Consider the following 13,616-nt stretch of genomic DNA (forward strand, 5'->3'; position numbering starts at 1 on the left):
CTGTCTTATTCATCTAGAGAGCTTTGCTAAGTTACTGTGTATGAAATGTGCTGCTTCCATAGAGCCTTACTTTCTAAAGATTCAATGTCCTCTGCGTGTTTTAGATTAAGCTCATCAGGGACTCCTAACCTCAAGAGAGGCTGGCTTTAGGAGAAAGGGTTGCTGAATTACATTATGTACAAACAGCTTACATCTAGGGCGGAGTGTGAAGATAGCCCTAGGAGGCTACATACAGGCTGCTGCTGCTGCTGCTAAATCACTTCAGTCGTGTCTGACTCTGTGTGACCCCATAGACGGCAGCCCACCAGGCTCCTCCGTCCCTGGGATTCTCCAGGCAAGAAGACTGGAGTGGGTTGCTACCTCCTTCTACAGGATCAGTTCAGTTCAGTTCAGTCGCTCAGTCGTGTCCGAGTCTTTACGACCCCATGAATCACAGCACGGCAGGCCTCCCTGTCCATCACCGACTCCCGGAGTTCACTCAGGCTCACCTAAATCTCAAGCTGATGTTCTGCAACAAGATACAAACCATTTCTCTGGGGTGCACCTTACTAAGAGCAAAGGGCGCTAAACTCCAGAAGTAGTAGTCAGTTCAGTTCAGTAGTTCAGTCGTGTCTGACTCTTGGCGACCCACGGACTGCAGCACGCCAGGCCTCCCTGTCCATCGCCAACTCCTGGAGTTTACTCAAACTCATGTCCATTGAGTCGGTGATGCCAGCCAACCATCTCACCAGTGTGTTCCTACAAATTAAAGTCCTGGCTTTGGTCAAATTCCCAAAAAACCATGCTAATAGGCTTGAACAATAAACTTATCCTTTTGCGCTCTCAAAAAAAAAAAAAGGAGAGAGAAAAACCAGAACTCCTTCCCAGGCTATTATTTATGGGAATTCTGTTACTTTTGCTAACGCATTCGCGTTTCCACGCGCCACAGCTGCTGGCGGAGCTCGCTGCGGGGCTTGGGGGCGTGGGTAAACCGCCTACTCAAAAGGAATCCGGAGCCGCTAGGACCTAGCAGGAGGCACGTCCTCACAGAGCCCCCCGGGCTAACAGACGTGCGGCATCCTGATTGCCGGGGCGGCCAATCAGAAGCTGCGCTTGCCGAGCCAGACACCCATCATACCCGCCCCTTCGGCCTGCCTCACCCGCTATTTAAAGAACCGCGCTGAGCCTGCTCGGCACGGTTCTCTGATCCCGGTCAGCAGAGCTCAAGCAGTCATGGCCAACCACATCGTGCTCTACACCGGCGCCAAGATGCCCATCTTGGGGCTGGGCACCTGGAAGGTAAGTACTCTGGCGACCGTGCTCCGGGGTTCGCTTAAGTGCTTGGCGCGGCCTGGGGCGGGAAGAGACCGAGAGTGACCCTGAGCAGTGCCCCCCGCGGAGAACACCAGGCCTCGAGGGAGTCACGCTTGGGCTGGTCGGGTACCGGCAGGATCTGGGCCTGAGGTTCGGGAGCCCGGGCGCTGAAGCGGGCGGGGCGCTCGCCTCGGTCTCGGGCCGGGGGACTTACGGTGGGGTGGGGAAAGGGTGCTTGAGAACGGCTCGCGGGTGGCCGACCCCATAACTCCTCGTGCATGCGATCCGCTGGAATCCGATCTCAGCTGGAAAGGCAACTAGGGGGCGCCGATCGAAGGGAAATTTTCCCATGTCTCCGTCGCTGTGGCTCGGTGGATGAAGGTCTAGGAGGGGCGTTCCCAGAGATGGAGCAAAAAGAGGCGTGGGGCGTGGGGCGCCAGCGTCCCTGCCTAACCGCACCTGCGGGCCCCCTCGCCTTCTGTCTTTCTTCGCAATAGTTGATCCTTAACCGTTTCCGGCTTTGCTCCCTCAGGAATAAGGATCCCAAGGTAAGCCTGGAGTCTGCAGGTAATTGAATTAGGCGGCACGAGTGTGCCTAGGACCTTTTTATTTACAGTGTCTCCAAACGCGCTGGTCGCTGAACTCCCGGAGGCCGGCGTGCCCCTCGGAGTGTCCTGTGCTGGACGAAGGAATCTGCGCGGGTGCGGGTGGTGAGGGGAGGTTCCCGCCCATGCAAAACTGAGGGCTGGCATCGGTAGTTAAAACTGCCTCCTGAAACCTCGGCACCTCTGGAACCTCTTCACAGCGTCCCCAGGAAAAGGTTAGGAGTAAAAATGGTAGTCTTGAGTATCTGACAGTTGGGGAGCACCGAGTGATGTTACGGAAGCCGAAGCAAAACCCCCAAATTTTAAACAGCTTATAAGTTATCTTGGGGTATTTTGTACATTACATTCCACGGCTATGATTCGGGTTTTCCAGGAATTTTAAATACAGGACTGGGCATTAGCCATTTGCACACTAAGGAAAGAAAAGACTATAGAGATTAAAGGCACCTTGAAATGGTCTGAAAGAGACAGAAGATGCTATTTATCTGTACCCTAACATCAGCAGCTGAAATCTTGTAAACGTTCACTGTCCTGGAGTTGCCTCCCAGGAAAAGTATTTCTTGGACAAAGGAATCAGTTATATGTGCCTTGTGTTTCCTTCCAAAAATCCAGTGGTGGCTCTAAGGGTGTAATTGAATTATGACCATTGTACCAAGTAAAATTCGGTCTGTCGCAGGTTATTCTCTTGGAATGGATGTGAACAGACACTTCCTTGGCAGTGGCAAATTACAATTTCTGAGGCAGCACACAGACAGACACGTGTCTCTGGAACAAAACCACCACCTCTCTGAGCCTTATAAGTTTGTGGTTTTAAAAACTGGGACCTTAGGTCCATTGTTTCAAAATCAGTACTCTCGGGTTAAATAAGGAGTAAAAGTTGATTTAAAACTAGGGCTTTATCATTTGGTTGAGCTCTTAAAACCTACTCCCAAGGATGTATATTTAGTTAAGATAGCTCTATAAATTGGTGTGTTTAGATCATTCACTCCAGTAAGTTCGTTGAGTGTAAGGGTAGCGACTGACTTGGTCACAAACTATTTACAGAACTGCTCACAGAGCCTGGAAATGGTAGGTATCCTGAGGATAACATGTTGAATTAATATGAAGAAGTAAGATAATTTCAGATGTGGGGCAGTGGGTGAGGAGTTGAAGTTGTTTGGAACCTTGTAGAGGCATGGTAGGGGAGGTGACAGGGAGATAAATGGTTTAAGTATGGGCTTGGAGTAGAGTTCCTTCTTTATAAGGAGAAGTATATGAATAGTGTTTGATACCTTTCCCCTGTATGTGTAAAATATATATTTTCACAGATGCCGGACAAAAATGGGGTGACCCAAATACCATTTGCTTATCTTTGTGAGAACTGGGGGAAGCCCTGGGAGTGAGGGCAGTTCTTGGTTCCCATGCATCTTCCGTATCATGGTGGCTCTGTTGTATCCTTCGGACCCTTGGCAGGGCTCTGGGAGTCTCCAGTCAGTTACTTTGAAGGTCCTCAGACTCCCCCTTCCTCTCCTTGGAGGTGACGGTTTCAGTCCACTGGAAGAACACCTATGCCTCCAAGCCCATGTGGCTTAGAGGCCATTTCCCCTTGGCAGGCTTGCCTTCCCCAGTGGACAATAAATAAGCCACGGGTATTGTATTCCCAGGAAGCGGCTAAAACAGATTACTTCTGATGCTGACCAGTGTCCTGTTGCTGATAAATGTGTGGAACTAGCTGGAAACTTTTTGATGGTAAATGGCCATTGTAACTTACCTACATACTCCAAGCCTAGGAGTAGAGGACAGTTTTCTCCGCTGCTTTTCCATCGTCTTCTGCCCACACCCACGAGCCTTTGAGACACTTCCCCCTAAATGTCCCCCACCCAATGAAAATTCAACATCACAGATAGACAGTACATCTGTGTGTGTCCTGTGACCCTTTGACAGGCCACAGAACATTTTATAAGCTAAGTGTTTTTGGTTTTGCCCCCAACAAACCGGTTTTTGCCTCTTTGAGGTTGATGAACACTTCCTTTAGGAGAAAATGCTGAGAAAGAACTCAGGCCAAGCTCTTGCCGGCCTGGGATCCTGGGCTAGAAAAGTCGGAGCTAAACCAGTAGCTTGTCTTTCTGTTCACCTGCTTCATCTCCCTGCAGGCCTCCACCTGCAGCTCTTCAAGAGCAAAGATACTTAAATAAGTCCTGCCTGTGCAGGGCCAGCCCTGGGCCACCCCCATTACAACCAAGTGGAGACAGTGGTGTAATTTAGGACAGCTGGAGAGAAAGTTAATCTCAGTTTTCTTGTTGGTTTGTGTTTGTGGCCAGACCTGGTTGTGAGCTTTGGTGTAAAAAAATAGCCAAAATGGACTGTTTTCATGTGATAAGGCAATGAAAAAGATCCTTCTTCGGCAGTCTGCTCTTTATCATATGAAATTATGTTTTACATTATTAAACTGTAGATTTGGGCGTAATTGAACATGAGCCAAATGAGGTTGGCTTATCTGCACCAAGCAATAAAAACACCTCTGTTGAGGTGAAAGACTTTGTCATTCTCTGGATTCTCCCAGATGCCTATTCTATTGGAGTCTTATGAGTGTGGCAGACTTGAAGACTTCTTGGTACAAAATCGATGGATACGGGCATCATGTGTAAGCACAGGGCAGGCAAGCTGGCCCAGCTTGCTCAGGTTTCCCCGGACCTTATTGTCCATTGATTAAACTGGAGCAGGGTATAAACCCTTTCAGTCTCCAGAATATCTTTACGTTCAATATCAGGATACCTTTATTTTGTTTTGTTTTGGGAGGGTTTCTGTTTGTCTGCTTTTGGGCTGTATCACATGACATGTGGGATCTTAGTTCCCTAACCAGGGATCGAACCAGTGCCCCTTTATTGGAAGAGCAGAGTCTTAACCACTGAATCTCAAGGAAGTCTCACCTTTTGGTTATTAAGGTGCTTAATTGCAAACGAGAATGTTATTTGTAAATAGGACAAATCAAGACAGGGACTGTTGCCTAATGCCCATTACTTTGTGTGCTTTTCCAGCAACCCCCAGGAGTTAGTAAACCGCAGCACGTTTTTATAAGCAAAGTTTTATTAGAACACATCTCACTCCTTTACATATTGTTTTTGCAGCAGGAGAGTTGAACAGGTGTGATGAGACTGTTTGGCCCACAAGGCCTAAAATATTTTCTGTCTGGCCACTTAACAGAAGAAGTTTGCAAATTTCTTTTCCAGAAGATTCTAAATAAATTAACTGGAAGTTGGAATACATTTTGAGAAATTAGGTCACAGATGTCTGTTTAGCATACATGTAGTTGAAATGCTTTATATACAATGAGAAGCAGAAAATCATATCATGACATCACTAATATTTTGAACAAAACCGATAATTAAAAAGTAAGGTTAGTTTTTTTTTTTTAAATGTAGGTTGAGCTTCTCTGAAGTGAAGCTGGTTTAATCAGAAGAGGTTAAACAATGCTTTTCAGTGACAACGTTTTGCTGATGTGTTACTTTTCAAGGCCTTAGAGGTTGACGCCCTGTTTCTTTATCAGTTTACATCAGAAGTTATGGTTACCTATTTTTTGCTCCAAGTTTATCATTGGCACACTGTTAAACTTCTTACCCAGGTTTTTTTCCCCTCAAAGTAAAATTTCCTTTATTCCTATCCCCCCTCTTCATTACAAAAGTGATACCTGCTAACTGAAGAAAATATTTTTAAAAAGTCAGAAAGAACACAGTCCTCTCTTTCCAGACATCTGCATGTTAAAACTACAAAGGAGTCAATGTCTGAGATACTGTTTTAGATGGACTTTGTAGCCTGCCAGGTTCCTTTGTCCATGGAATTCTCCAGGCAAGAATACTGGAATGGATTGCCATTCCCTTCTCCAAGTTTGGAGCTGGAGTATTTTTGTTGTTTGTTTGTTTGTTTCTGACTTGCAGAGGGAACAGAGGGAAGGATATTAAGGTAACTAGCAGCACGAGCTCCATGCAGAGCGGAAGATGATTGGGTTTTAAGAGGAGAGGAGAGAGAGAGACACGGATAGTAATTATTTGAATTGGGACTGCCTGGCCTGGTGTGTTACATGAAAAGGAAATAGGCCCAGTTTGTGGAACTGACTGGGGGGTCTCGGGTAGAGACGTGTCAGCGATGTCACTTGGTACCATCAGCTAGAATGTTGTCCAGTTGCTGCTCAAGCTCAGAGCTCTAAGTTCTGAGGGGATGGGCATGGGCAGATGTGCCCAAGTCACAGGACAGATTGGTGGCAGAAGTGAGTTTCAAACATGATTTCGCCTATATGATTTGTATAATTTGGTTACTTATAACTTGGGTGTTTCCTCTACTGGTTTTCTGTGGATTTCCTGTTAGATGTATAGAAACATTTTCATGACTTATCCTCTTTTCAAAGTCTCAGTCTGGACCCCTGACTTGTGTTTGCAGTTTTCAGTGTGGCCAGGGGGTGAGAAGATGGTGTAATCATGTGTTGGCATTCCCAAGTTTATTGAGCCTTACCCCGCCCCCCACCAGATCTTAAAGTGGCTGCTTCATTAGTGATGAGGAAAGTTAGTTTAGCCTCCTTCGGGGGAGGGTTCTGGGTAATTAGTACTGAACGTAGTTTGTGGATTCCAGTACATTTTCATCTCAGAGGATGGTTTTCCAAGCCCGGGTGACTTGTCCTCTCCCTGACCAGTGTCTCCCTTCCTCCAAGGACAGACCTCTGAGCCAAGGCTGGCCCTCAGGTCCTGGTGCCAGGGTTCAAACCCCGACGTCTCTTTCTCACTGCTTAATCACGGGCCAGTTTCGTAAACTCCACACCTTCGTTCCCTAATCCAGAGATCACAGATAACCAGGGTTGTGGTGGAGATGCAATTCAGTGATATACTAAAAACTAGTGAAGACTGATCCATAATAAGTGGGAGCTGTTGTTATTTTCTCTCCGAGCCATTGTGCGCTGCACACCACGTGGGTCAGGTTCCATTTGTGATAGGACCTGCCCTGGCACAAGCCTTCTAGTAACCTCATGCCTGTCCCCGGGCTGGTCCTGGCCTGCCCAGCACAGGTGAGAGCCGTTGTCCCCACTGCACACAGGGCTGGAGGCCCCACACAGCCTTCCCTCCCATTACTGCGAAGGTGTCTCTGGAGAGGGGAAGCCAGCATGTAGTATCCGTTTGCTGTAGTCCTCTTATGGATTGCCACAGCTTGTACGTATTGAATTTGTAAATGCCCAACAGTCCTTGCTTCTGCTCCTCATTGTCCTTTGAAAGCAGTTTGGACTCAGCTTCTCAGCACATGCTTCCCAACTAATCAGTCTTCTCTGTCCGGGCAAGGGTCAGGGAGCCACAGCTTCTTGGTGACCTCTTGTAGGTCATTTCTGTCCTTGGCTCATCTACACAAGCATCATAAGAACTTTTTTTTTTTTTTCCCAGTTTTGGGTCAATTGTTCAGCAGCCTTGATTATCCTACTCGGCACTCTTTTGGTCCCAAGGAACCAAATAACCAATTTAATCTTAAGCAGGAAAGAAAATGTGTGGGGGGTGGGGAGTCACTGACTTAGAGGATGTCAGGAGTACCAGATCCAGGGCTATGAAGCACGTGACCAGGAGCTATCTCTCCTCCACTCTTCATCTGCCCCTCAAACCCCACTTCCGTCTAGCACCTCCTGGCACACGTGCTCCCCGCACAGAGTCGCCAGCAGAATGAAACCGTGTCCTGAGAGTGCCAGCTGAAGTCCAAAGGTGGAATCTTGTGGGCCTGCTGGGATTACATCTCGGGCCCTGTACCAGTCACTGTGGCAGATGCAGTGCGTGGCCAGGCCTCGGAAAGGTGCCTGCCCTCTGCCCGGGGTTGAGGGCAGTGAGCTGCTAGGCCAGCACAGTACAGGGCCCCACAGAGAAAGTCCAGCCAGGGTACCTTCAAGCCTGAAGAAAGTTGATGGCATGCTGGAGTCCCCTTCCTGGGTCTCCACATTCCACCTGGCTCTCTCTCCTGGGAAGGGGTGTGCCCTGCTCTCATCAGCGACAGGGGGCCCCAGGGACGCTGTGGCATTTCTGGCTATGCTGAGGTTCCCTGCCCTGTTCTTCTCACCGTGAAGGGCGGGGAAGACTGCAGGAACAGCTTGGGTCCTTCGGGGACCTAGGCGATGGCCAGGTCGTCTGAAGATGTCTGATGTCACACCCGAGGTCAGCATTGCCCGTCTGCCCACCCTGCTCCCTCCATGGTGGCGAGCGAGCTCATGGCTCGGTCTTGCATTCCTCCGCCTTCCTCTGTTCGCAACAGCTGATATCAAAACAGCAGATGTCTGCAGCTGCTCACGGCCCCCGGGGAGTTCCCTGCTCATTCTTTTCTACCCCAGCTCTCCGGAGGAACGCGCCCTATTCACCCAACAGTCCCATGCATGTGTTTGTTTTCCACCTCTCTGGTCCAAACAGGAGTGTCGTGCGGATGGTGTGTGCGCAGTCAGGCTGGGTGCTGGATGGCGGGGTGCTTCTGTGCCTTCCTGCTCACCCAGATGCGCACATGGTCCAAGCAGGGGCAGCGTTCAGTCTTTATGCAGCTCTGACCACAAACCATATGGTGGTCTTCCATGAATCCCATTTCCCCCTCCTGTCAACTCCTTTCTGTCCGCTAAGTGCCTTTGAGCGGCCACCTCCCGCCTCCACCTCTTAAAGCAGATTCCTGCACAGTGAGATTTGAGCACAAGCCTTTGAACCTGCAGCAGTCGTTTTTGACTTTGATACTCCCCAAACTGCATAAAAACAAGTGATGACCAATACCAGAATCCACCTGTAAAAGGATAAAATAAGTCATAGGCATTCATTGACGAAACTCGTGAACCAAACAGTAATTGGAATGAATATTTAACAGTGATTTTGAAGTATTTTGAGTTGTTTGAAAGCAGTGGTTTCCCTCATTATCTTAGGAACCTAATAGATTGAGATAGTGGGGGCTTTTGTTTATACAGTTCACTTTAGTCGCTCAGTCATGTCCAACTCTTTACGACTCCATGGACTGCAGCACTCCAGGCTTTCTCTGTTCATCACCAACTCCCAGAGCTTGCTTAAACTCATGTCCATCAAGTTGGTGATGCCATCCAAGCATTTCATCCTCTGTTGTCCCCTTCTCCTCCCGCCTTCAATCTTTACCAGCATCAGGATCTTTTCCAGTGAGTCAGTTCTTTGCATCAGGTGGTCAAAGTATTGGAGCTTCAGCTTTAGCATCAGTCCTTCCAATGAATATTCAGGACTGATTTCCTTTAGGATGGACTGGTTGGATCTCCTTGCAGTCCAAGGGACTCTCAGGAGTCTTCTCTACCACCACAGTGATTTGTAAATCAACAGATGCTGAACAAACAAGGAAGCGAGGGGCTTTGGCCCATCTAGTTAAGGTGATCTGTGCTGCTAGTAAAGGGTGGTCAGATTTTCCTAAAGTGAAGCACTGTGGCATCTCACCTCGGGTGGCCTGGCTTTGCGGGGGCCTTGAAGGAACAAGAGCTGCTGAGAAGCCTGGGTTCCCTTCCTCCTGGCTTCTGTGCAGACTGTGTTTTGTTTCATTTTTGGTCTTATCCCCTTGTCTTCCATTTCCTGTTTCTTTCAGTCCCCTCCAGGCAAAGTGACGGAGGCTGTGAAGGTGGCAATCGACCTTGGGTACCGTCACATTGACTGTGCCCACGTGTACCAGAATGAGAACGAGGTGGGTTTGGCCCTCCAGGCAAAGCTGCAGGAGAAAGTGGTGAAGCGTGAGGACCTCTTCATCGTCAGCAAGGTACCCCACCCTGCAGGGGAGCCTAAGGGAGGGTTCTCGTCCATGTTCATCCAGGGCAGCATCCGTTTAGGAGCCAAGACCACACTCTGGGGTCTCTGAACATGGCTAGGGTTATCACCCAGCAGGCAGTTCTTCCTGGGCAAAGGTGTTGACTCAAGGCCATACCCAAGGCCATGTGGGCTCCAGGGCTCGCCTGTCTGTTGGATGGTCATTCCACTGGGACCCGTTGGCTGGAGCCCCTTGCTGATGAGGCTGAGGCTATGGGTTAGCATCCCCTTTCCAGAGGGTTATCTCTGAGGACAGGACTTGGTTCCCCTCTGCAGATTGAGCTCTCTTGGTGGTATCCAAGAGATACCGGGTGGGAGGGTGAGGCTGGCCCCACGAAGACCAGCCTGGTGGGAACTATGTTCAGGGCCTGGGGCTGGCTTGCCAACCTGCCCATTCCATTTTGTGCCTTCAGTTTGGTCCTCCTGAAAGGGTTCCTTGACCTGATTATCCTCCCTTCCTTTGGGAAGGTAGGATTCACGTGTGCAATAGAATCTCTGTCCCCACCGTTGACAGCATCACGGTGAAGTTTGTGGGTTGTGGGTGCGGAAAGCGAGTCCCCTGTCCCCGAGCCATCTGGCTTCCGGCCTGCGGGCTAAGACATGTTCCCTCCCCGGCTTCAGCTGTGGTGCACGTATCACGACAAGGACCTGGTGAAAGGTGCCTGCCAGAAGACGCTCAGCGACCTGAAGCTGGACTACCTGGACCTCTACCTCATCCACTGGCCCACAGGCTTCAAGGTAGGGGCTCAGCGGTCTCCAGTGGCATCGCCCTCTGCTGTTAGCAGGTCGCAAGCGGGTAGACCCTCTGTGTGTGTCCCTGCCGCTGCACTCGAGGTGCGGTCCCTAGACCAGCAGCAGTGGCCTCGCCTTGGAGCTTGTTAGAAGTCCGCCTCGGGCCCCACCCAGCCCTCTGACCCAAACCAAGGGTGGCTCACGTGCACGTTTCAGAGTTGGAGGAGCACCACTCTTTGTTATTTGGTAATTGGGTAATTTCAACCTTTGCAACAGTGAACACAGCTGAGGTGACACTCCTGCCCATAAGGCAGCGTCATCAGCTGCCACCACTCCCCACCACTTCAGGCACCTTCACATACACACACACACACATATATACACAGGCACACACACATACACACACGCACACATATACACACACACACATATATATACACACACGCACACACACATACATACACACACATATATATACACACGCCTGCACCCTGCACTTAATGCATGCGTTTTCCCGTATTCCATACACATGACATCCTGTGGAAGCTTGATAAACCTCGGCAACCTACCTCTTGACACAAAAGAACTCTAGAGTTATTCCATCCTTAGCCTCCATTCTAGCCACAGGCTCAGTTTTCTGCTTCATCAACCAGTGTGAAAGCATGTGGGTTTTACCCTGAAGCTCTTATTTTATTGCACTGTGGTGTATCTGGGCCTGACTTACATCCTTTGTTTTTTTCACAATAAGCTGGCAAGGCTCAGCGAGGTGGTGGTTTTGTAGGCTTGGGTCTAGCCAGAACATGGGCCCTGGGTCCCCTGCTATCCACACACCCGCATCCATGGCAGGCTTCATCTCACTGACCAAGAATTGTCCATCTCCACACAATGGTCAGTGCCCACCCATCTGATAGAAAAGGGGTCTAGAGGCTTCAGGAGCTGTCTGCTATTTCTTTTTCCCAATGATATGAATTTGCCCTTGATTATCCTCTGCAAACAGACAGCTGTTACAGCTTAGAGTAATTGTTTTAGAACTTTGCTTTCCATAGTGCGTCTGCCCCAGCAGATCTCTGCAGGTCTGTGATTGTTTTTGATTGTTACTGCAGCCTGGGAAGGACTTCTTCCCATTGGATGAGGACGGCAACGTGATTCCCAGTGAGAAAGATTTCGTGGATACCTGGACGGTAAGGCGGCCCCTGGCTTGGCCTCCCCTTTCTTGCTGGCTCCCCGGCCTCCTCGTAAGGGACCAGGCGTGAATGATCTGCTCCACCATTTCTTTCACCATGATTGTTATTCTGTCACTGCTGTGGCTCTTCCTGCCTCATTAAAGCCATCCTGGCTTTTGTCTTGATGCCTCTTGTCTTCCCAAAGATCTGACTTGCTGGCACTGAATAATAAGGGCATGACCTGTTAAGCTGGCTGGTACAAAAGGTGCTTCTGGTCCTTGTCCTTCTGGGCACATGTCAGCAGCAAGCAGACCCTCTTTGGTTTCTAGGCCATGGAAGAGCTGGTGGACGAAGGGCTGGTGAAAGCTATTGGAGTCTCCAACTTCAACCATCTCCAAGTGGAGAAGATCTTAAACAAACCTGGCTTAAAATACAAGCCGGCGGTTAACCAGGTAATGTCAGCAGGGGAGCTGGTGTGCATGGGAGACTGTTCTGTGACACTCTGATGCTAGCACTTCCTTGTTATCCACACCACCTGGTGTGGATAACACCCTGAGTTATGGCTCAGAAAAGACGGTGCCACATCTGAGTGAAACTTGCAGGAGAGAAAGGGTTTTGTGATGACTCAGAGTCTTGAGACGAGCTGTGTGCAGACATTGACATCCTCAGACCTGTCACAGTTGATAAATGGCCAAAGCCAGAAAAAAACCTCGAGGCCCATGGCCATGGTAACAAGACTAGGATCCTTAATGTCAAGAACACTAGCTGGGAAGCAAGAGTTGTCACCGCCCAGCCAGGAGATGGGACGCGGGTTGCCCATAACTTTCTGTCTGGAGGGAGGGGTCTTAGCCAGGGAGGACTTCCGGTGTGGCCCGTGCCCATGGGCAGCATCAACCCTCCTGTGTGTATCTGCAGATCGAGTGCCACCCATACCTCACTCAGGAGAAGTTAATCCAGTACTGCAACTCCAAAGGCATTGTGGTGACTGCCTATAGTCCCCTCGGCTCTCCTGACAGGCCCTGGTGAGTCTCCATGGGGTCATGTTCTCTTATCTGTTGGCAGAGATTAGAAATGGCTGAAAAAGGAAAATTCAGCATCAAGGAGAGTGCTTCCGAGGTGATCAGCAGATCTCCTGGGAGCCTCCTGTTGGGTTTCCTGGTTGGCATTTTTAGTAGCAGGATGCCTCCTTTTTTGCTCAAAGGGTTGTAAGTTTATAACTGAGCTCTGAGGAGAAGACTGGCGGGCTGCCCTCTGAGGTCAATGGGCCTTAGGATTAGGGTCATGGCTGCCTTGAGCAGTGGTGACGGTGGTCGCTCACGCAGACTATCTTGCTGTCTATCTCCAGGGCCAAGCCCGAGGACCCTTCCATACTGGAGGACCCCAGGATCAAAGCGATTGCAGACAAGCACAATAAAACCACAGCCCAGGTACGGCCGTTTCCAGGCTCTCGTGACTGTTCCCAGAACTTCCTGCATTTGTGGTGGTTCCCGTTAGCCTGGAGGAGCAAGCCCAGTCAGCCCTCCCCAGACGTATGGCTTGGGTCCTGAAGCGTGGTAGAAAGGGCACAGAGGACCCTTAGAAGACCATATGGGGCTGGGGATGATCAGACCTGCCCCGCTACCTCTGAAGGCTACTATGAGGGTCCACACTCGCCCTTGTTCAGGAAAGCCCATCTTTGCTTGCAGAAGGGCTCAGCTGTGTGCTCCCAAAGGCTAGCAGGAGCTCCTAGACAGGGAGTAACATACAGAGAGACACGGAGGCTGAGAGCTGGGCTGGGGGACTGAGCGCCTCCCTTCCTCCTTGCAGGGTGTGAGGCATCACCCCTGAGCTGGACTCCTCACTGTGAAGTTCTGGGGTTTCTCTCTTAGGGTGTGGGCCGGGCTGGGGGTCAGATTGGGCGAGTGGAAAGTGCAGAGCTCCTGATGGACGTACGCCCTTGACGTCTCTTTGCACAGGTGCTGATCCGATTCCCCATACAGAGGAACCTGATCGTGATCCCCAAGTCAGTGACACCTGAACGCATTGCTGAGAACTTCCAGGTC

The 13,616-nt window shown here is 50.0% G+C and overlaps 1 protein-coding gene across 2 annotated transcripts in view; it reads left to right on the forward strand.

The window, feature by feature from the left end:
- Positions 1–1,136: 1,136 nt before the first annotated feature.
- Positions 1,137–13,616, forward strand: part of AKR1B1 (aldo-keto reductase family 1, member B1 (aldose reductase)) — a 17,243-nt gene continuing 4,763 nt past the window's right edge. The window contains exons 1-8 of one of the 2 annotated variants that reach the window (XM_010831651.1): positions 1,137–1,278; positions 9,465–9,632; positions 10,301–10,417; positions 11,515–11,592; positions 11,904–12,026; positions 12,490–12,596; positions 12,920–13,001; positions 13,530–13,613. In XM_010831651.1, the coding sequence (XP_010829953.1) occupies positions 1,213–1,278; positions 9,465–9,632; positions 10,301–10,417; positions 11,515–11,592; positions 11,904–12,026; positions 12,490–12,596; positions 12,920–13,001; positions 13,530–13,613 (825 nt within the window). In that variant the 5' untranslated portion in view covers positions 1,137–1,212. The remainder of the gene's footprint in view (positions 1,279–9,464; positions 9,633–10,300; positions 10,418–11,514; positions 11,593–11,903; positions 12,027–12,489; positions 12,597–12,919; positions 13,002–13,529; positions 13,614–13,616) is intronic. The other variant, XM_010831652.1, reaches the window with a different exon arrangement.

The sequence above is a fragment of the Bison bison genome, unplaced genomic scaffold (assembly GCF_000754665.1).
Source record: "Bison bison bison isolate TAMUID 2011002044 unplaced genomic scaffold, Bison_UMD1.0 scf7180017864530, whole genome shotgun sequence".
Classification (NCBI taxonomy): Eukaryota; Metazoa; Chordata; class Mammalia; order Artiodactyla; family Bovidae; genus Bison; species Bison bison.